General features: G+C 36.4%; 1 protein-coding gene across 6 annotated transcripts in view; it reads left to right on the top strand.

The window, feature by feature from the left end:
• Positions 1-23,362, top strand: part of slc4a4a (solute carrier family 4 member 4a) — a 78,077-nt gene that overhangs the window by 30,643 nt on the left and 24,072 nt on the right. For 2 of the 6 annotated variants that reach the window (XM_056233355.1, XM_056233354.1), the window contains 9 exons: positions 1,618-1,778; positions 3,307-3,486; positions 6,553-6,648; positions 9,217-9,293; positions 17,111-17,268; positions 17,413-17,500; positions 18,092-18,246; positions 20,416-20,529; positions 21,314-21,488. In XM_056233355.1, coding sequence (XP_056089330.1) covers positions 1,618-1,778; positions 3,307-3,486; positions 6,553-6,648; positions 9,217-9,293; positions 17,111-17,268; positions 17,413-17,500; positions 18,092-18,246; positions 20,416-20,529; positions 21,314-21,488 — 1,204 coding nt within the window. The remainder of the gene's footprint in view (positions 1-1,617; positions 1,779-3,306; positions 3,487-6,552; positions 6,649-9,216; positions 9,294-17,110; positions 17,269-17,412; positions 17,501-18,091; positions 18,247-20,415; positions 20,530-21,313; positions 21,489-23,362) is intronic. The other 4 variants (XM_056233357.1, XM_056233356.1, XM_056233360.1 and 1 more) reach the window with 2 other exon arrangements.

Here is a 23,362-nt window from a genome sequence, read left to right on the forward strand (position 1 = left end):
TTATTAAAGGTCCCATGACATGAAATTGTCACTTTCTGAGGTTTTTTAACATTAATATGAGTTCCCCTAGCCTGTATCCCCCAGTGGCTAGAAATTTCAATCGGTGTAAACCGAGCTTTGGCTATCTTTCTCTGCCTTTGAGAAAATGAAAGCTCAGACGGGCTGATCTTGAATCTCCTCCGTATGACGTCATTCGGAGGAAAAGTAACCTCCCCTTTCGCTGCTTTGCCCGCCCAGAGAATTTGGCTCGCCCATGAGAAAATGAGCTAGGAAGTACGAATGCGCGAGCGCGATTTGAGTATTTTTCCTCGAGAGATATCATGGCTTGCAAACGAGCGAACTGCATGGCAGTTGATCAGTGTTCGGATGTACAAATGAACACAAAAGTATTTTTTAGTTCCTTTATCCGAGCCTCTGAAGAAACAATGGGTTAGTTTTACTTTCTCTGGAAATGCGCCGACACAACTTCCCAAAGTTTTGTATGGTCCAAACATTTCACCGACGACTGTTTCCTCAACTTGGGCCAATACAGAGCTGGCCTCGATGAACGTCTGAAAATAAATCGACCGAGCTACCAAGCAACAATTTCTGTGTAGCCTAATTGTTCAAGTTAAGACAGGTAATCTTTCTCTCAAAATCGTTCAATACGGTTTATGCATAAGTCAAGCCAGTGACTAAAATATCAACTTCACATCGTTTCTTTTAGTAGGATGAAAATAATCTAATTTAACAATTTAAATTGTGAACAAATTATATACAGAAAGCGATCAAAGAACAATCTTTCCACACAGCGCGAGTTTATCTGGACAACTCGTTATGAAATCAATGATGCACGTTACACTGCACAACGAAGCTCTTACTGTATGTACATCATCGTGTTTGCATTGGTGAAAGCAGAGAGAGTGCAGAAACTGCGTTGCAATGATAAGATCTTCATTCTCGCGATCAACACACTGTCATCTGCTCAATGCTCATCACGGCAACATTTTATGTGATGGGAATAGATCTAAATACTTTAAAAACTTCTCACAATTCGTTAATCTCGATAGCTGTAATAGTAAAAACGTATAATAGCTGTAGTAAAAGTATTCGAGAGAGTTTCACATGTAATACGTAGCTCTTTCATATGCAAGCATGTCAGCCAATCACAGCTGTGGGCGGTTCCACTGAATCCCACAGCAGACACGCCCCTTCAGACAGAGCGTTCAAATCAGAGGCTAAAATCAGGCTAGGAAAAATGCCTTTTATTTCTAAATTATGACTATTTTTGATCTAAAAAACATACTAACATTATAAGGGCAACCCAGGAAACATTATAAAGTAACAAAATAACCCCATGTCATGGGACCTTTAATACTATTATTCATCAAGGATGCATTAAATTGAATACGGTTGTTTTAAACTTTCTATTCTTCAAAGAATCCTGAAAAATGTCTCTGTATCTCAATTTCCACAAAAATATTAACAAGCACAACCGTTTTTAACTGTGATAATAACCAAATACATTTTCAATCAATGATCGGTTTACTTCCGCATTGCACTTTCATACAGAACTGTTCACATGAGACTTGATTTGAGCTTCATTACCTTCAAGTCTCTGTTGTTTCTTCTACTAAGGTGGATCAAGTTTGAAGAGAAGGTGGAAAAAGGTGGGGAGCGATGGAGTAAACCACATGTGGCCACTCTGTCCCTACATAGTCTCTTTGAACTTAGGACGTGTATAGAGAAGGGCACCATCATGCTGGACCTAGAGGCCTCCACACTGCCAGGGGTCGTTGGTAAGCTTTTCCTCTGCAGACATTTTGGGCTTTGACTGTCCTGCTTAGTCAGAGGATAATTAACTTCGACTGTTGTGGATGCTCTGATTACAAATGTAAAGTCTCTATGGCACTCAAATACCCTTTTCCCACCAAAATGGAATCAATGTGAACTCAAATTGAGTGACCCACTGATTTAAGAGCAGAACAATGATGTAACTGATTACATTATAACGAGTTTTGAAAACAAATATTTTCTTTGACTTTTTATTACCTCCAAAATAATTCACTTCAGTTTCTTCATTCAACCTAGATTCAATAAAGTAAAATGTATTGCAGTCAGTTTACACGTGATGTTTATGTATAAGACTATCATTTTATTTTAGACAGACCAGGTAAATAAGGCTGGAAGATAATTTAACATTATGATAACATTTTGAGCTGCCTTTTCTGTAGTGAAAGCATGCAGAATGGTTGCATGATCTCTGGCACCCTGTCAGTGGACAAAGGGCAAAAGAAAGATCATAAAGATAACACTTGAGATCAGATCAGACTCAGAGAAAAAAAACCTTTCCAAATGAACCTCAGTACGGACTGAGATACAGCACGTGTAATGTGCATTCACTGTCTCGGCCAGCACAGCCCATCTATTTATTCGCTTTCCAAACGCTCACATGTCAGGATGCATTCATTGCTCTGTTTAATACACTCCTCTCTCAACCTCCGCTGTAACTCTGGGTTCAGATGCACGGGTGGTTGCATCCATTCAGGGCGGCCATTTCTTTTATACTGAATTCTGACAGAGCGTGAGGAAGATCAGGTTGAAAATTGTGTGGCCGTTAAACAACGCTAGTGCACTGTTAGCAAAGTATGTGAATCTGGTCATTTTTTTCATAAGAGCTTCCTTAGAGGATTGATTGAAAAAATGAGTCATTTACTGCAGCTGTCTGGATTTAAGATGGCTGGTTAGAGATTGTAACCACTGCCACCAATCAAGTGAGATTTATTAATTCACATTCTTGAATCTCATACCCGTAGCTCTTACTCAGAGCATGATGTGTCAAGTCCTATTATCAATTTGCAGTAAATCTTAAGTTTGGCTGAGATAAGCTCAGTCAACCTCATAGAGCGCCTTTTGAGATAAAAATGAATTGAAGGATCAGCCATTAAGGGCCAAACCATTCACAAAAAGGGCCTGAGGGCCCAGGCCTCGTGTCTTTGACCCTCTTTTATAAAAATAGATGCTTACAGGAACCACCAGACAATCTTATGCACAAGCCACTGCCTCATTAGAAGTCCACTTCTAAAGGCTAAGAATAGAACGCAATGTGTCGCTTCACTGAGAGTTTAATTTCAAGTTCTAGTTAAAAGTTTTAAGAACAGAGTTATGTAAAGTTGATATTTAAATGAAAGAAAATTGCTCTGTTGTGCAATGAGCTCCTCAAAATCTGTAGAAGGGAAATAACCATTTGGCAGGTGTCTTCTAACCCTCATTTAGCTTTCTCACGGTCTACCTGTCTCTGTTTGCTATTCACTCTGTTTCTTTCAGAAATGATCACTGACAGTCAGATTGAGAATGGTCTCTTGAAAGCTGACCTGAAAGATAAGGTCATGTACACCTTGCTGAGGAAGCATCGCCACCAGACTAAGAAGTCCAATCTTCGCTCTTTGGCTGACATTGGCAAGACGGTCTCCAGTGCAAGTAGGCTGTTTTCCACCCCGGATAATGGTAATATGGGTGCCAGTTTGGTGCAGTTATTCCTCCTCCTTTTTAAGCTATTAATATATTTTTTTATCTATTTTTATTTTTTTAAATTTTTTATGTGGATTTTGTGGATTGTTTTCTTCACACTTAGAATTTTTTTTAAAGTATTTTTGCCTTTTTTGATTTTGTGTTTTGAATTTTATTGTGTTATTCACAAAGATAACTGAACCAATTTTTTTTCGTTTTACTTTATTTTGAAGATTTACATCACAACCTTTTACAGATTTGATAGCATCTGTCACATAGTTTTCGAATATTAAAAATGTGTTTCTAATGAATGTTTTACTAATTTGCATATAAAGTAGTTGTCTCCATGTTTTAAAGACTCCATGGAATCACTTGAAATTGTGATGACATATGCTACCATTCAAAAGATTTTTATTTATTTTGTATTTTAAAAGAAATTAATACTTTCATTTAGCAGGGATGCATTTATATGATCCAAAGTGTAAGCGGATTTAAGATACAAATAATTTCTATTTTGAGTAAATTCTGTTCTTTTGAACTTATATTGATGTATTCATCAAAGAATCCTGAAAAAAAGTATCACAGTTTCCACAAAATCACAAATCCGCACAACTGTTTTCAATTTCAACATTGATAGTGATTTCTGAAGGATCATGTGACACTGAAGACTTTATAGTAATGGCTGCTGAAAATTCTGATATATTTAAATGATTTTAAATTGTAATAGTTCACAATATAATTTTTTTTTATTTTTTTTGGTAAAATAAATGCAGTCTTGGTGAGCATAAGATACTTCTTTCATAAACATAAAAAATCTTACCAACGCCAAACTTTTGAACAGTAGTATATTTTCTGTTATAACAGTAGGTTTGGGTATGACATATTAAAGGGATTATATGTTTTTAATAACCAGTAGGCTTTAGTTATGTCACAGCTATTAACATTATTTGCCACTTGCTAGTCAGGAACAGGTCGAATTGGGGGGAGGGGCATTCTCATTCTGGAGAGCGTTTTATTGGACAAAAAACTGTGTAGGTAAGGATGAGTCATTAATATCTGTTAAAGATCAATTTTGGCTTTTTAAGGAGTACAAACACATATAGACAAAGCTAGTAGACATGGAAAGAGTTCATGGGGTCTTTAAATAGTAACTCGTTCCTTGTCAGTCCTTGATATTTTTTAGTCTGTCCTGTCTCTGTCTCCATGTTTTTCAGTGATGCACATTGCACACAATATGCTGTTGCGTTACATTGTTGAGAATCTAAACCGTTATGAACTGGTGAACTAATGAACTAATCTGAGATCTAATCTAATGAACTAATCTGAGAAATATAAGATGATACAACACTTCAAATAAGGGTCAAGTGGATCATTCGATTGTTGGCAGTAATATTCACATTATTTCAGTTAAGACAAATACTGTAGTGCATTGATAAAAAAAATACACAAACATCATGATTCGATTGATGGTCAGGCTACAAATGCACAGGTTTTTTTAGGGGTCGACCGATTATCGGTGCCGATATTAAGCATTTTTATGGTTATCGGTATCGGCCATTTTCAAAACCGATTTGCCGATAAAATAATTTTATTTTGAAATGCACTATATTTGGCTCTAACGCAGCCACATCTGTCGGAACTCACCACTCTGTAGACTAGACTAATGTCCCCGCACATCTGATTTGTTGGGAGTCACGAGTCCGGCCAATCAACGTGGAAAGCTGAAGGCACTGAAAGTTTTGCACTCTCACACCGAAAGCACTTGTTGACTGGAGCTGCTTCACTGATCATCAGTTGTCTCTCAAACTTAAGGCAGCAGCAGACTTTGCTGAAGAAGCAATAAATTACTACACTGAAGTTGCAAAATACCTCAATAATAGAGCCCTGTGATTTCCGCAATGCAGAAAACAGACGAAATCCAGTCATAAAAACGGAATTTACTGTATTAAGCGAAATATCACGGAATTTGTCAACTTTTTGATGAATTAATAAAAAGCAGGTCAGTACAAATCAAATCGAATTTCAAACCGCAAAAAGACTATTTAAATATGAATCCTGCGTGTCTCTAAATGAATGGCGCAGATGCGTGATTTCATTTACCACACACACATGATGCGGCTGTGGCTGAAAACAGCACAAGTGTCACGCACAAGTGGAGCACGCGTGACACTTGTGCTGTTTTCAACCTCAGCCGCATCATTATATGAGGACATGATTGCATAAACATCATCTCCAGAGTCGCGTAGTCACTTCATGAGCTTTTTAATGCTTCAACTGAGAAAAGTTATCGTCATATCATAAACGCACAGAAACTCAAAGATCTCCATGGGAACCTTTCAAAATAAAAGTTCGGTTTTTCATAGGGCCCTAAAAAGGTAATTTTTGTTAAACTAAATAAATTGAATAAGTTTGATGATTTCTATTAATTAGAAATGCTTTTTGATTACTAAAATTTAATTTAAGCATTAAAATAGAGTCTTTAAGTTTTACAAAATGTTTACAGAATGCTGCTGGGTGCTCCCTGCACTTTTTAAGTTATTATTATTATTAATAACAGTTCTCAGATTCAAAGATATGTTTAAAATCATTTAAAGAAAGTATTTGTCAAAATCCTTTGTTATTCTTGATTTTGACATTAATTTACATTTTTACACCAGACATACTGTATATCGGTTCAAAATATCGGTTATCGGTCTATTTGATCTGTAATAATCGGTATCGGCATCGGCCCTGAAAATCACATATCGGTCGACCCCCAGGTTTTATACCATGAATCCTGTGATTCATTGACCAATGGACTTTTTGAATGTGACAAATGTTATTCACTAGAACTTTTATATTCCCTTAACTCCCCTACCTTCTTAACAAATGTTTCTTTTCTACCTTCTCTTTTTCTGAGCAATGTGTGAGATTTTACTGCAGTCTCACACAATCTTTTACAAAACTAGCTAAACTTTATACCTATAACCACTGGTATGACCTCTATCACCTTAACAATCTTTCTTTTCACCCTTCTTACCATCTTTTATCCTCTGGATGCTCTGCTGCACTTGTCACTAAAAGCACGTAATCCACTTGAGAGTTCAGTGCCTTGTCTAATGACTCGCACCTCTGAGGAGGTGTTGCGAGTCCCTGGAAGTCCAAGCATGGGATGGCCTAGTAAGTTTCAACTTACCAGTTGCCAATGTGTGTATGTGTCTCACCCCACATAGTGTGTTAAGTCCAAAGTATACTTAAAGGGATACTCCACCGTTTTTTCATATTAAACTATGTTATTCACTTATCTAAGACGAGTTGATACATACCTCTCTCGTCTCAGTGCGTGCACTGAATCGCTCTGTCGGGCGGAGAACTTTGAGAGCAGTTAGCTTAGCCCCATTCATTGTATATGGGCCAAACAGAGATGAAGTTAGAAGCGACCAAACACATCCACGTTTTCTCTATTTAAATATAGTTACACGAGTAGTTACACGACCAAGTATGGTGACACTAAATAAAATGTGGCACTTTTTATAAGCGAGTAAAATGGATAACTATAATGTATGGCGGAATAGCACTTATTGGGAGCACTTCGACTCGGCGCTGTAATATCTTCACTCGTGAAAAGTCCTCTCCCCCTCCCCTCTCCCTCTCCCTGATACTTCGTCAACTCTGCACAAAAAACTACTAGGCTACTACTGCAGGCGTGCAGGTCATGTTGGTTCTATTGACGGAAATGACAGGGAGAGGTAGAGGGAGAGGGGGGAGAGGACTTTTCACGAGTGAAGATATTACAGCGCGAGTCGAAGTGCTCCCAATAAGTGCTATTCCGCCATACATTATAGTTATCCATTTTACCCGCTTATAAAAAGCGCCACATTTTATTTAGTGTCACCATACTTGGTCGTGTAACTACTCGTGTAACTATATTTAAATAGAGAAAACGTGGATGTGTTTGGTCGCTTCTAACTTCATCTCTGTTTGGCCCATATACAATGAATGGGGCTAAGCTAACTGCTCTCAAAGTTCTCCGCCCGACAGAGCGATTCAGTGCACGCACTGAGACGAGAGAGGTATGTATCAACTCGTCTTAGATAAGTGAATAACATAGTTTAATATGAAAAAACGGTGGAGTATCCCTTTAAGTAGGGTATGCGTACAGTTCACATGGTGTGAATTGCATCATCAGCATAGTACAAATGATTTTGTCCACAAGGTGGCAACTCTTCCCTGGCCCATTGTTTCACAGTTGAAAAATAACTGGCTGAGACGGAACAACAACAAAGATGGCAACACCAATAGATGGCCACGTTGACGATTGCTTGTGTGAGGGGGTTAAAAGAAACCCATCAACTTTAGTTTTAATGAGTACAAAGACATTTTATCGGACACCGGACAAGGATAAACTTTCTAGTGCGCATGAGTTTGACCGCCTGTGTTCGCTTACACTATTAAATGGAGTATACTTTAAAAGGCTATGCATTTGGCTGTACTCTCATACACTAGCCTCCACAGTGATAAACTGGAGTATACTTTGGGCTTAACATTGATGTGATAGAATAGCATGGTAGCATGGTAGATTAAAAGGGTCAGATCTTCTTAGATCTTTTGAAGAGTTCATTTAAACTCTTCATTCAACAGTGAGTTTTCTCAGCGATGCCATAGAAGATTCATTTTTGGTTCCTCAAAGAACTTTTCAGTCAACGGTTCTTTAAAGAACCCTTTTAAGTCTAAAGAATATTAACATCTGAATAACCTTTTCCCACTATAATAATAATAATTCGTTACATTTATATAGCGCTTTTCTATGTACTCAAAGCGCTTTACATATGGAAGGGGGAATCTATAAAGAACCTATTGTACAATGGAAAGGTTACATGGATGTTAAAGGAACTGTTAATGCCAATAAAGAACATTAATTTTAAAGATTGTATGAAATGACCCTTCTAAAGTTTTTACCATGTTACCAATTTTTTTTTATGTGTTGTTGTGGCTATCTGTGTTTAACTAGTCAGTCCTGTGATCATTGTTATGTAGTGTATTGTCATATCTAGAATTTCCCATTATGGTTATCTTCACCCTTAATAGATGTCAATGCCAAAGTCTTTTAATAATCACATTGGACTCATTTATGTGGAACTTTCCACTGGAGATCATCATATCATCATGACTATAACCTTATTATTTAACAGCTCTGATCAGATAATGTAGGATTTATGAAGGTGGATGTGAAATCTCTTTTTTTTTTCTTCAATGTACTATTCTTTCTTTGTAAGTGATTCATAACTTTTTTTTTGGCTACTTTTTTCTTCTTCTTTTGGCTGCATCAAACTGACATCTTATTCATTATAGCACAAGAATCCTGGTCAGTAATAGTGCTGACAGGTTTTCTGTGACATTTTAAAATTCTTTGCTTCACTGTGCTTGCCCTGTTCTCCTGCACATGCTGTTCACAGCATGATGACAATGACTTGGGCTCTGAAAGGTTAATAGTTAACCTTTCAGTAGATTCCTTTCTCTCCTGGCACATCACCTTTCCTAATTTATTTTATTCTATGGACTCAAGGAATTTAGAGCCTATAAAATATTCATATTCTGTAAAGTGTTGTCAGTCCCATTAGTTCCCCATTAGTTTATTCTGACATGCAAAATGCTCTTGCTTATTCTGAATTTGGGTTTCTCTGTTGACCTCTTTTAAAGTTTGTTTTTAAAATAATGTCTTTTTTATTGAACCATTGTCTTTCTCAGGTAGCCCAACCACTACACATCGCAACTTGACATCAAGCAGCTTGAACGATATCTCAGACAAGCCAGAGAAAGACCAGGTGAGTCAAATTTATATACCAAATGCCTTAATGGGATAGTTCACCCAAAAATGAAAATTAGCCCATGATTTACTCACCTGAAGCCATCCTAGGTGTATATGACATTCTTCTTTCAGACGAATATCAGAGTTATATAAAAAAAAATGTCCTGGCTCTTCCAAGCCTTATAATGGGAGTCGATGGGTATATTTTCTTTGGAAATCCTATCCATCCGTGATAAAATTGCTCGAAACCTATGTACCCTCCATGTACCTATGTACAATAACATACCGATGTCCAGCAATCGATTTAAATAGTACATTGTGTTTAATTTGTAATGACAATGACATGCATGCACTTTAATGGTCCAGTGGCAGAAATTTTGCCAAGCGTGTCAGAGGTTCTGGGTTCTAATCCGCACTCGTATAGTTTTTTGTTTTTTTCTCTCTCATTGAAACCGATTATGTTTATCAGTGGTTGTATATCAAGCAGGGACGCGTTTGTGTGCATTTTACTTTGTGATTTCACCAGAACGAATAGAGAGTCTCCGCAACGGATTAAAGCGCGCGTTCGAGTTCAAAATTGGTGGGGAGTGGGGACAATATCGACCCTGGCAAAAAGTGGTGGGGACATGTCCCACCCGTCCCACCCGCAAATTACGCCAATGCGTTATAACCGGTTATAACTGACGTTTGAAACACTGTAAATGCGTCTGCCAAATGAATAAATGTAACATAAGAATAGACTGATATGTCCCACATTGGAGTGTTAATATATTTTGATGGGTTGTACTCTTCAGCAGCTTTGCTGTGAATGTAGTAGCCATAGACTGTAAAAAGTAGCCTAGCCTGCCAGTCGATCTTGTAACGTTACAGATAGCTGAGGCTGCTTTGCTGAAGAGGCGCGTCCACTGGCCGGCTCAGTCTCACACAAAGCCCGCCCTTTTACCCATATATGGATTGGCCAGAAGGTGGGCGGGGTTAGGATTTCCCAAGATTTTCAAAAGATGGCGCCGCCCATACCACCCATAAACGGCCTCAAAACCGTTATTTAGAAATTCTATGGGTGACGTCACAGACGCTTTGTCCATTTTTTTTACAGTCTATGTTTGAACCGCGAGAGGCATCAAAGCTTACGCTACTCCTACGTCATACATCGTCAAGTGTTACTCTTTTTGGCGTAGGTCAACTTGCGTTCGGCCGTCTGCCCGAAGCTAGTTATTTTAGTCGATAAAGTTTTAAATATGGATATTTTTCTTACACGAACACATCGCTTCATTTCAGAAGGCCTTTATTAACCCTCGCAGAGCCGTGTCGAGCAGTTTAGTCACAGATGGATGCGCTTTGATTGACTTCCAATTATCAAAGCCTTATAACTCCCATTATAGGGAGTTATAAGGCTTTGATAGAGCCAGGACATTTTTTATTATAACTCCGATTGTATTTGTCTGAAAGAAGAATGTCATATACACCTAGTATGGATTCAGGGTGAGTAAATCAAGGAGGGAAGTAAATTATTTGTTTCCATAAAAATATGAAGCCACGTTACAGTTTTTAACATTAGTAATATTAAGAAACGTTGGTAAAGCTTTACAATAAGGTCTAATTTGTTAACATTAGTTTATGTATTAACTAACATGAACTAACAATGAGCAATGCTTTTGTTACAATATTTATCCAGCCGGTTGTTATCTCAGAATAAACACAGACAGGGTGATCAGGACCCCGACGCATCAGCCTGAAAGGGGTTTATTCTAAAATAACAACCGGCTGGATGTACATTATACTGCTTATTACACAGCTACTTGCCACATAAATAAATAATTAGACACGAAATATTATATATTATAATATGAGTTGAAATATTTTATTAGGTCTTTAAACGTAAAGCTTCCTTGGAGAGAGCAGTTGCTATAGCGTGGCAAGTTCAAACTGGACGGACAGTGATACGGAATACAGTCATACCATTTATTACACAGCATTTCATCACATAAATAGTTATGGGGATAAGAGATATTGATTTGAGATTAAATTGTTTTAAAATCGTACCTGTTTGCACTTTATAATCCAACAGTGTACAAAACAATAGTCGCAAAATGGCAGAAGCTACGTTTGTATGAAACAAACGAGAGCGAATCCACAATACTGGATGACAATTAAATAACTGTACACAAAATATTGATTTGACTGAGTTTTAATATTTTATTAGTTCACCAAACGAAGTAAAAGAGTCTTCTTTTAGTCATCTTCATCTATATAGCGCTTTTAACAATGTAGATATTTCAAAGCAGCTTTACAGAGATAAACATACAATTTACGTAGGGCTGGGCCATAAATCGATTTTATCGATTAACTCGAATGTGTAGTTTACGCCGATTTTTTTTTAATGAAAATCGGTTCTCTTTTTTTTTTTTTTATTCAATGCCACAAGAACAGAGGTATCGGTTTTCTCTTTAACAACCGCCGACGCGCCAATCTGACAACATGGCGATGCACAAACAACGACACGACGATACACAAACAACATGGCAAGATGTGTGAACAAGACCGCGGCAGCAGAAGCACACCCGCCGAAAACATTTACAAACTGAATCTGCAGGGCAGCCAACTCTCACGAGTTCACAGAGACGCAATTGTCATTTTTTACACGCTCTCACGCACACATCCATTTTCTAACGCAGAGAAACATCGCGCAGAAAAGATCAAGAGGACACTGACACCGACAGACAAGACAGAGCAGGTTACTATTGATATGAAACAGATTCTCAGCTCTCAGATTCGGTCAATTTTAATACGAAATTCAAACAATAAACACAGACAGTTTTGGCGCTTGTAAATGTGACGTGAAAGATCGCTGACAGATCTCAGTTCAAGCGGCACATGAACCGATCATCTGTTACTCTTCTTTACTAAGTACTAACTTACCCAAATGTAGCTAATAAAATCGACCGATCAGTCTTTTTCAACCGCGGAAAGATGTCCATAAAACAGCTGGAGAACAACATATGTCACGCAACGTTACATTTACCTCAGGATGCCTTTTAATGACCCATAGTCCCATAGCACGCATGTTAGTTGGACTTAAAATAATTGCTATAGAGAGGAGTATTTTGCTAAATATGATAACTATATTACACATTTATTATATTTTACCTATATCATTAAAATATTATAACGTTGTTTGTTATTATAAAAAACGCATTGTTTAATTTGAGTTAGTTTTAACCTTTAATAATAATAGCTGACAGGGCTCTCTGTATGTTTACAGCATAGGTGATTTATTTTTGGAGAACAATTAACATAACACATTAACGTATCTACTGTACCTAATATTTATCCAAAGGAATTGATATTGAATCAATATCAGAATCAAAATCACAAGAATTGAAATTTGTGTTAAGCAATAATAAAAACAGTAGCATACCAGTCTTTTTGTACCATGTAAACATTGTGTTTATAGTTAATAAACTTGATACAATTATGTTTAGCTACCAAATAATTTGACAATCACAATAAACTTATTGTGATGCAAGTTTTTTTTTTTTTTTACACATCCCCTCAATCCACCCATTTTATGTTATGTTACATTTAGGCTACACTATTTACAATGACAGGGCCTGCCCTCTCGTCTTTTTGGCTTGTTGTTTCTGATTACACTTTAATCCAGATAATATCACAGAAGGGAATATCAAAACAAAATAAAGTTAAAACTTGTTTTGAACAATTTCTTTGTCATCTGCAGATTGATTTTAAGTAGGGAGAGAAAAAAAATCGATTTAAATCGTAAATCGGATTTTTTGTGAAAAAATCGGGGATTTTTTTTTTAGGCCATATCGCCCAGCCCTAAATTTACGGTAACAGAGATTGTTTTGGCTTTATAGCGATTTTTGAATAATGTTATTATTTCCAGCTAAAGTTAGTTTTGATTGATTCACTTCCAGCAAAATTATCATTTGTTATCAAATTAGGGGCCACTAAGACGAGAGGCCCCTTTTAAACATTAAACCGCATAAAGAAATATTTTTTATACTCAAATATAAAAATAAAGAGAGAATGTATGGTATCTGTAAATGACTGTAATTTGGATTGCCAAAAAACTTTGCACATAAACAGTCTTTTTTTTTAATATATATATATTGTTTTCCTAATCATAAAATAGGACAGTGCTGTTACATGCACAGCAGACCAAAAGCAGTGGACTTTGTAATTCAAGGACATAGCTGGTGGGAATTACAGACAGGGAAGTTGGTCTCTCATTGAGGGAGCACCAAGAGGTCATAAGGGTGGTGTCAATCTGTGACAAACCGTAAAAATTAACTCACTTCACAGAAGTTCACCTTAGAGGAATTGTAGAATCTTTCCTTTTTACTTGGGAATCCATCCTTTCTTGCTGAACGCAGCATTATGTGAAATAGCTGACACATTTTTGACAGTGTTTCTGTGCTTCGGGCAGAAAATACTAGTGCGAATGTGATTACTGGAAGGCCTCCGCTGTTGACAGACTCTTAGGAGATGGCCCTTGCTCTTTGTGACAGAGTAGGGGATTGAGAGGCTGCTTGCGTGAGGGGGCCAGACACATGGACAGATTGCGATTGTAAGCACAGATTGAGGGGTGGCTCGGCTTTGTGTCGTGCACTGTGAAAGCCTTGTGGCTTGTCACACTTTAGCTTCTTTTTATTTATTTGATGACGTCATTCCTGCTTTCTGAGATTAGACATTCACAGAATCTGGAAATGAAGAAAATTAAGTATTTTTGAGTGATTTGGTATGGTGGTTTAGAGTAATGAATTATTTTTCCCTTTGTATAATGAATCATTTTTGCTGTTCTAAATTGAGCTAACTTTAATATCCATATCCCATGGCTTCTTTCTGTAATGTAGGACAAGAGTACCTTGACTTTTTTCTTCAGAGAGAGCGCCCCCCTAAGGAAGGACCATGAATTTATTAGTCTTTCAAGCCTTGACAAAAATTGTTTTATTACATTTTATTAAGGGTGATGGGAATAAGACAAATACTGTATGAAAAAATAGCAACACTTTTTAAATTGTAAAGCATTCATTTAAACATATTTGCAGAGATTTTGGTTGCAGCCTTTCATTTACGATAGCTTCAACAGGAAGTCATCAGTTCCATGGCTTGACTACATAAAATGCTGGCTGTCAGACAGTGTTGACAGACTGATGTAATAAAGGATTGCTTTCTCTAGCTGGGGAAGTAATCCAGTATCAGAGATGATGCTAAGCCTTTCCACGCCGCATACTACCTGCCAGAGAGCTGGACAGCTCCGATATCCTAGTGAAAAATAAATATACCAAAATATATTTGAAATACATTTATGTTAAGCTAAGTCTACTACAAATACATTTACATATTATGTACTTAATATAAATACCCTACAATTGTACTTTTGCTATACTAAACTGAAATACTTAAAATCTGCTAAATTGGAACAACTAATTATGTACTTAATGCACTTTAGTTATCAGGAAATAGTGCTGCAGTCCAACTAAAGATATATGTAAGTATATTTGATTGTGCTAAAGTGGAACTATTGCAAGTATACTTTAGGTACTGTTTAAATATCTTGAATTTAAAGACTGACCTTACTATACAGAGATCATTCTACCCTTATATTACTAAGAGTGACATTAAAACACATTTTAGGCTTAATATTAAGAAATGTGCATTGTGCAATACAGAAGTACTCTAAATAAAGTTTAATTATAATATTTATATCAGTAACCCTCAATCATTATGTCAGTATGTTAATGCTTTTGTAGTATACTTGGTATGAAATAAATATATTTATAAAACGGATAGTTCTGGTCCTTGATTCTGATTGGTTGAGCCGGGTTTGCAGCCGTTGTAAATTACTCAATAAACATACACCTGTGACCGCATTACATTAGCATTACTGCGCAACTGCCGTTTGTGATTCTTTGTTGCTGCATGTGTTGCTTGGGAACTACATTGCTTGGCGGAGGAATAAATATGTTATAACGTTATACTTTTTTGTTGCTGGTGTTTATTTTATGAATAAAATAAATATTAAAATGAATATTTTTATGGAGTAACCGTTTTTTAAAAACTCTGCTCTGCGTCGTGCCTAACAACACCCCTTAGCTGTTCTATATTCACTGTAAATCACAGCTTCGCCGGGCTTATTGCTTTATTTAAATGCATTTTGGTATAGGTTTTTTTTATAGGGTAGAGATGTAATATTTGATTTTAATGGAAATTGATTGGGGTTTGTGATGTATTGAAAGGTCAGAACAAAAGTTACATTTAATATGTGATGCATACAATGTAAAAAAAGCACAAGACTTTGTTACAGCTTTGTATGGCGTTGTATTCAGCATAATGTGCTGCTGAAGTGACCATCTGCCGACCCTTCTTTGACTCCTACATATTACACTGAATGAAGCTCAGAAGTAAACATTCATATAAGTCTGAGAAAAACACTATGGGTTGTTTGAGGTGTGTCCTTTTAATACCTTAATCATCCCTTTACACTCGTCTTGTAATGCTGTCTACAATCTGGCCTCCAGTTAACATCAGTGACGTCACTCATCTCCATCTATGGCCATCGCTTCCTCACTTGTTTTTGTTTCATTCATGGTTAAGATCATTTTTATTACTCCATGGTGGCTTTGCTTTCTAAATTCCCAGATGATTAAGCATGAGTTGAATTGAGTTTCTACAAGGGTTATTCCCACGAAGCAGGAATAATCATATTGGGCTGCCTCTTTCGTCTCAGTTTTCTTTCTTTAACCAAGCAAACTCTGTGTTAATGGTATAGGTCACCCAAAATGTCTTATTTTACTCACCCTCATGTTCCAAACGTGTATCTTTCTTTAGTGTTACACAGTAAGGAGCCGTTAAAATCACTCAAACGTACCATGAAGTAGTTCATATGCTGCCTTTGATGAGTGAGAGGTCTGTCTTGTCATGTGCTCAGGTGCTCCAGGTTAAATGTTTTCCATTGTGCTTGCTAGAAGTGTTGTTCTGTCAATTGTTAACTAAACTGCTTACTCTGCCTGTTAAATAAGACTTTCAGGTGAGAATATTTTTGTTTATGTATTGGCAGTATACTGGGGAACTGGTTTATGAATGACTGACACTGGAACCTCATCTTCAGTTTATCAGCAGAGCTGTCAAATCTGATTTATGAGCTTCCTAGTTAACATGTCAATGGATTTCTACCATGTGCGCTAGTCTTACTGTTAAAGAATAATGAGTGTTTACATTTTTGGAAGTAATAAACAAATAAAAGTTCTTTATATACGCAATAAGCTTGAGTAATTGTGAACACATTTAGCTATTACAATAATAATAGATAGGTCAAAAATGACCTCCGAGGCACCAGTTACAGTTGCTTAACGATTGATGGCTATGTGAGCAGGGTGTACTAGTTATCTTTGGCTTGTAAATTTCACATTTGGCATGACCTCAAAGACTGAGCTGGCAGATGCCACTGCTTTGAAGTTGGCCTTCATTTTATCACTGGTAGGAACAACAACAGCCCATATAAATAAAATGAATTTAACAGTTCTTTCTACTGGTTACCACTGGTGCCTCTGAATTTAGAGCAAAAGAATGCAGGAGTCACAGTGGGCCTTTGCTGAACTTTAGAATGAACCATCCTACATACAACCACCAATCTTTGTAGTTTCCATTAGTTGGACAGTTGCGGCTGTTGGATTCATCACATCTCGCCTCAGGCAACTCTTGGTACAAAATGCCAGCCGGGCAATATGTTTAATGAGGTCATGTGTTAGGGCTTGATTTGTGCACTTTGTTTATCCGTTTCTTCTTTCTTATCGAACTGCATGTTTCCAGCTGAAGAACAAGTTTATGAAGAAGCTGCCCAGAGATGCTGAAGCTTCCAATGTTCTCGTTGGAGAAGTGGACTTCCTGGACAGTCCTTTTGTGGCCTTTGTGAGGCTGCAGCAGGCAGTCATGTTGGGGGCGCTGACTGAAGTGCCTGTGCCCACCAGGTATGACCTGCTTTCATCCCACAAGGCCAAGGAGGGAAGTAAACGTAGTGGTAAAGGGGTGCTCAGTTAAAATCGAAGCTTTCATTAAATGTGTATGTTTTACACCAAGTGCGTTAATATTTGTTATTGTCTTCTTGTCCCCAGATTTCTGTTCATTCTGCTTGGACCCAAAGGCAAAGCCAAGTCATACCATGAAATTGGTAGAGCAATCGCTACCCTGATGTCCGATGAGGTACATGGAGAGTCTAATCTTAGCCGAAAACTGTTTCAATCCTGTTTTAGAGTGCTAAATATTGTTGCGTTCATTCTTGTTTGCTTATGAACAACTACATTCTGTAACAGAACTAGTGTTATAATTTTACTGTTACTATATTTTAAGTTTTTGTTTTAGATTAAGTGTTAGTAATTGTTGTTTTTGTAATGTTCTGTATTTTTTATTTTTTTTTCTATTTAGCTCAGATTTATTTTTGTTTCAGATTTAGTCTTAATAATTTAGTATTTCAACTTAAACATTTAATTTCTCTCACATTTTTAGAGTTTGGTAAACAGATTATATGTTGCTCAGGGCTGTTTTTCATCTCAAAAAACAGTATTTGGGCCACTCCTGTACAGTAAACTGCCGTATGAACAGGCCAATTCAATAGTCACACCTATTTGTAAATACATTTGTCAATCCTAAAAACTGACTGTGTGAACGTAGCCTACATGTTCTGATACTGTGTAGCTGTGCCTGAAAGAAAAAAAATAAAAATGTTTGTGCTTGAATTAGTTAGATTAGATTGTGTGGGGAAAGTTAGCCAGTAATCACTGTTCTCTTATCAAGGTCTTCCATGAAATTGCGTACAAAGCCAAGGACAGACAAGATCTCCTCGCTGGCATTGATGAGTTCTTGGATGAGGTCATTGTCCTTCCTCCTGGAGAATGGGACCCTGCCATCAGGATAGAACCTCCAAAATCCCTGCCATCCTCAGATAAAAGGTAATTGATATTTATCTGCATATAACTTTTGCTGAAGCCCCACCAATATCTCACAACAAACTCTGTCAATGTTCCTATTTTGACTTGCGGATTTGAATGATGGTCAGATATAGTTTCTGAGCCTGTCCCTTTAAATGTTATATATATATATATATATATATATATATATATGTATATATATATATATATGTATAACACATGGTCAGGAAGTAGTTTCAAAGGCCAGCCAGCCAGGTCTGTGCGAACTAAGGCCATTCATTCATTCAGTGTGAAAGAGCAGAGCAGCGGTTAATTAGATGAAGTACGTCACCTCTCTTTGGCTTCAGGTGAAGTGACAGCAGGCTGCCGTTTTATCCTGCCACCTGAATACAAAAAGCAGAGCTGTGTGCCAGCAGAATGCAGTCACACCAGCATCACACACAGTGTACACAACACATTACACACAGCAGTCCTCGTGCATGCATTCACGGGTTGTTGAATGTAAACAACAGTCTGAACAGCTTCACTTACTGTACTATCTGTCTGTCTGTCTGTCGTTCATAAAACATCCATCCATCCATCACTTTAGCTTGTTCTGTCTATCATCTATCATTTTATCTATTGCTCAGTCCTTATTTTTTTATTTCATTTTATAATTTTCATCAGTCTGTCTGTTGTAAATTGTTTTATTTTATTTCATGTTTAATCTTTTTTTCTGTCTGTTTTTTGTTTTATCTGTTGATCAACCATTTTATCTATTGTTCAATCGTTCTCTCTGTCTTTATCTCGTTTTTATCTGTTGTTTTATCATTCTATCTATTGTTTGATAATTTTATCAGTTTATCGTCCTTTCGTTTGCTATCATTTCTTGGTTTAAATGATTATCATACCATATGGATGATTGGATGAGTACCATATTCATATATCATGGCATTTAGATTGTAATTTGAAGAATACCATGGTATTATATCTTGTATTATTTCATATTGTACAGTTGTGTGGGCTACCACGGTACAAGCTTGCAGGATGTTTAGTTAACCCTTTAAGTGTCACCCCCCTTTTTTTGAATATACATGAAAATGCACATTTCGAACTTAAATGGTTGTAATTCAAGAATGCTTTGGAATATAGACGTAAGATTGGTCTTGTTTTAAAGAAGACATTTGGCAGATTTTTGTAGAAGTGAAATAAATTAAGAAAGTGAAACAGAAAAAAAGTTATAGAAGTTTGAGTTTATGAAAATGTACAATGTAAAAAATTTAATTATTCATATTTTATATAAAATATATATTTTCAAAACCTGGGCGACTCTAAAACTGCAAAAAAAATCAAAGCCAAAAATCTGAACAAGTTGTGTTTCAAATTGTAGGTTGATATCTCAAAAAATGAGCTTTCAGTGAGATTTTGTTTGGGCGCAGTACCAAACTTTTTCACTAGATGACAACCAGACTCCATTACTGCCCATATAAGGGCGCCTCCATTTCCATATGTGTTTTGAGTGATATGAACCATTATTTCCACAATTTTCATACAATTTATGAAGTAGACATCCTATTCAGAAGTAATATGAGAAGTTTGGCAGATTTTGATATGATTTCAACCTCTAAGAAACATAAAAAGAACACGTATGTGCGTTTTAGCTTCCTGCCACATCATATAATTTTTTTTCTTTATATAAAAAAAAAAATTCAGACCTTTTTTTTTTTAAATAATTGAATGGATGCTATCTTTTGAACTCTTGGCATGAAAACAAACTGAGGTTTCTACCCTTCTTTCATGATTTTTCATGTTCATCACTATTTCAAAATAAAGGTCTAAGAGTATGAAAATATTATTGTTGCAAATTGATAAATTACGGCTCCTCTGTAATTTATTTTGAAAATCAATCACCAAATATGGAAACTAGAGATTGTAAGCTTTCAAATGATATATAGTTTGTCAAGATTAGTTTAGGTTTAGTATAGGATATTACTGTTTTAAAAATGTAAAGGATTTGGGCCCACCGGTGGGCCCGTGACACTTAAGGGGTTAACTTAACTTCAGGCTGGGGGCCTTAAAATGACTTCTAAAGCGTCCACGAGTGTGTCTTTTATCATCTTTCTTCCTTCTCTGTTTTCTTTCCTCCTCTATAAGTTATTTCAGGACATTAATGACATTCAACAATCTCCATTTGTTTGTTATGTTGTACAGAAAGAACATGTATGCTGGAGGGGACAGCACACAGATGAATGGAGACACGCCTCACAGCGGTGGAGACGGGGGCGGGGGGCACGCAGTAGGCGATGAGCTAAAGAAGACAGGGAAGTGAGTGTGTTTGTATAATGTTTGTATAAATTCTTCTCAAGAAACAGATTATGTTCTCTGAATACCATGGTTTAGTTCAGATAAAGGTTTGTTTTCCTCCTTTCTAAATGACTAGACTTATCGTAATATTAGGCAAACACTTAGATTTGATTTTTCTAGTACAGTACATTCCCACTGTTGGTTTTGGAAACACCTTGAACTTTGGGAAATCACTGCCTCGTACTATTAGTAATCCTTTTGCGCTGAATAGATTTTTTTTTTTTTTGCTGTTACCAATTCATAAAACCAATAAACATACTACTATTTAAAATATTACTTTGTTCATATAATATATGGTCTAAAAGTGCACTAGTGAAAATGTTTCTATTTTGCATTTTTCTAATTTAATTGAGCAATTTTCTTTGCAAATTATATTGCCAGCATTAAAATTAGTGTAATTATTTTTATTTATTTTAATAATAATTAATAAAAATTTAAATTAATTTCAAAATGTTTTAGTATTTGGTGTACCCCCCTATTGCTTTTGATTACTGACCTTGAAATAGTATACTATAATATTTCTTCTTCATTGCATGTTATAACATTATATTTTTGAGATTTATTGCATGTTTTATTTATTTTTATTTATTTCCATGTTTAAAATTAGAAATTGGATCCCAGATTTTCAGATTTTTGAACCCCACTGTTCAAAGTGAAAAAACATATTTGAATAGAGGAAGGCAGAATAAGATAACCTGTAGACATTTAGTATAAGAATTAACTTGTATAATATTTTGTTCTTCAGGTTTTGTGGAGGCCTTATTCTTGATATCAAAAGAAAAGCCCCATTTTTCTTCAGTGATTTCTATGATGCACTACACATCCAGTCTTTGTCTGCCATTCTTTTCATCTACCTGGGAACAGTAACCAATGCCATCACATTCGGAGGATTGCTGGGCGACGCCACAGAGAACATGCAGGTAAAGATTCTACTGCAAATCATAGGAATTTTCGTTTCCTATTGTGTGCCATGGATGTGCCATATGCTCTTTGTGCCTGAGCCTTCCTAAATAAGAATCAGTCCAAACTTGCCAAAGGTTACAATGTAATTCAGTGTTGGTCAATCTTTAACTGACGCATACTGGGAGCACCTTCTTCTCGGCCCTCTTTTTGAATTGTTACTTTTAGTTCAAAGGTCATGTTAGTTAGTTAAAGTCTCACAGTTCATATATTTAGCTGTTTAGGGGTCATGAACTGGATTTTTTGGATTATTTTATAATGTTTCCTGAGGTACAATTATAATGTTAATATGATTTTTACATCAAAAAATTGTCACAATTTAGAAATAAATGGCTATTAAGCCTCTGATTTGAACGCTCTGTTTGAAGGGACGTGTCTGCTGTTGAGACTTCAGGGGAAACGCTCACTGCTGTGATTAGCTGACATCTTTGCATATGAAATAAGTAATACACGTGGAACCCTCTCGATTCTTTTACTACGTTTTTACTATTACAGCTGTCGAATATGCTTATAGTATTATATTTAGATCTATTCCCACAACGCATGAAAGGTTTCAGTGATGAGTGATGACAGACAGTCTGTTGAACGCATGAATGCAGTGATCTCATCATTGCAGCGCGATTTCTGCACTCCAATGAATGCTTTCACCAAAAATAGCAATGCAGTCACAATGTAAATACTGTAAGAGCTTCGTTGTGCAGTGTAACAGCATCATTGATTACATACTTGGAGTTTTGGCAAGTGTCCAGGTAAAAGAAAAAATGTGAAGTTCATTGTTTAGTCACTGGCTTGATGCAGAAACGGTATTAAACGATTTTGAGACAAAGAAAATCTGTCAAAAATGGAATAATTACACATCAGAAATCACTGATCACAGATCAGGCTTTGGAATAAACATGGTTACTTACATGTTTGTGGTGTTGCTGACGGATCCATATCGTAAAAGTCTGTTTGCAAAGCCTGCGCCGATATTGTGACTGAATTACCAAATAATCAAATGAACCGAATACAAACAAATATTGCACTGCTGAGACTTTCACATAGTTGAGAAAAAACACTTTCCTAGCATTAGGATCATTTGGATGGTAATGTTATTGATCCTGTTTCAATCTTTTCTCGTTCTCATGTCACTATTCACTAACGGCCCAGACACTGTGATGTAGACGTTGATATTCTTCTGCAAAGTCTTTCTCTGCCCTATGATGTCATAATTCCACACTTTTCAGAGCCTGTCGTTTTCTGGCCTTGGTTTCAATAAAAGCTATTTTTGGAATAACAAGGAAGTTTTGACTTTTGAAACAGGATATATTTTTATAGTATACCGACCTCTTACCTGTCAAACGATCAAGGAATATTTGAATTCTCAGGTGAACCCTTTAAAGAAAAATGCTGAGATCTAGCACATGTTGTTGGCTAGTCAATATTTTAGCTCAGGGAAACACCTCAGTAAGTCAGCTAGCAAAGTGGTGCAATTTAGAGGGATCTATTTATTTTTAAATGCATTATAACATTAAATGAGGAAATTAATTAAGATGAGGAGGACTACAGTGTCTGTTCTGAGTAGTCCAGAGTAGATCAGACTCCCCTTATTGATTCTATTTACATCAAATGGGTTGACAGGACTATTTTAACCACCAACTGTTGTTTGTCATTTTACTCAACAAAAGGCCTAAATCCTTAATGAAGGTGTAGCAGGCTTTAGTCACAGTTTTTGATAAAGGTCAAAAGACAGATGAAGTGGTAATAATATACCACAATCACTGACATTCTCATTTGGACGGGATTAGATTTCCCAGAGAGTACCTGAGTTAGCCATTATCTGGTAATTTGTATT

The sequence above is a fragment of the Rhinichthys klamathensis genome, unplaced genomic scaffold (assembly GCF_029890125.1).
Source record: "Rhinichthys klamathensis goyatoka isolate OS25496 unplaced genomic scaffold, OSU_Roscu_1.1 h1tg000369l_1, whole genome shotgun sequence".
Taxonomy (NCBI): domain Eukaryota; kingdom Metazoa; phylum Chordata; class Actinopteri; order Cypriniformes; family Leuciscidae; genus Rhinichthys; species Rhinichthys klamathensis.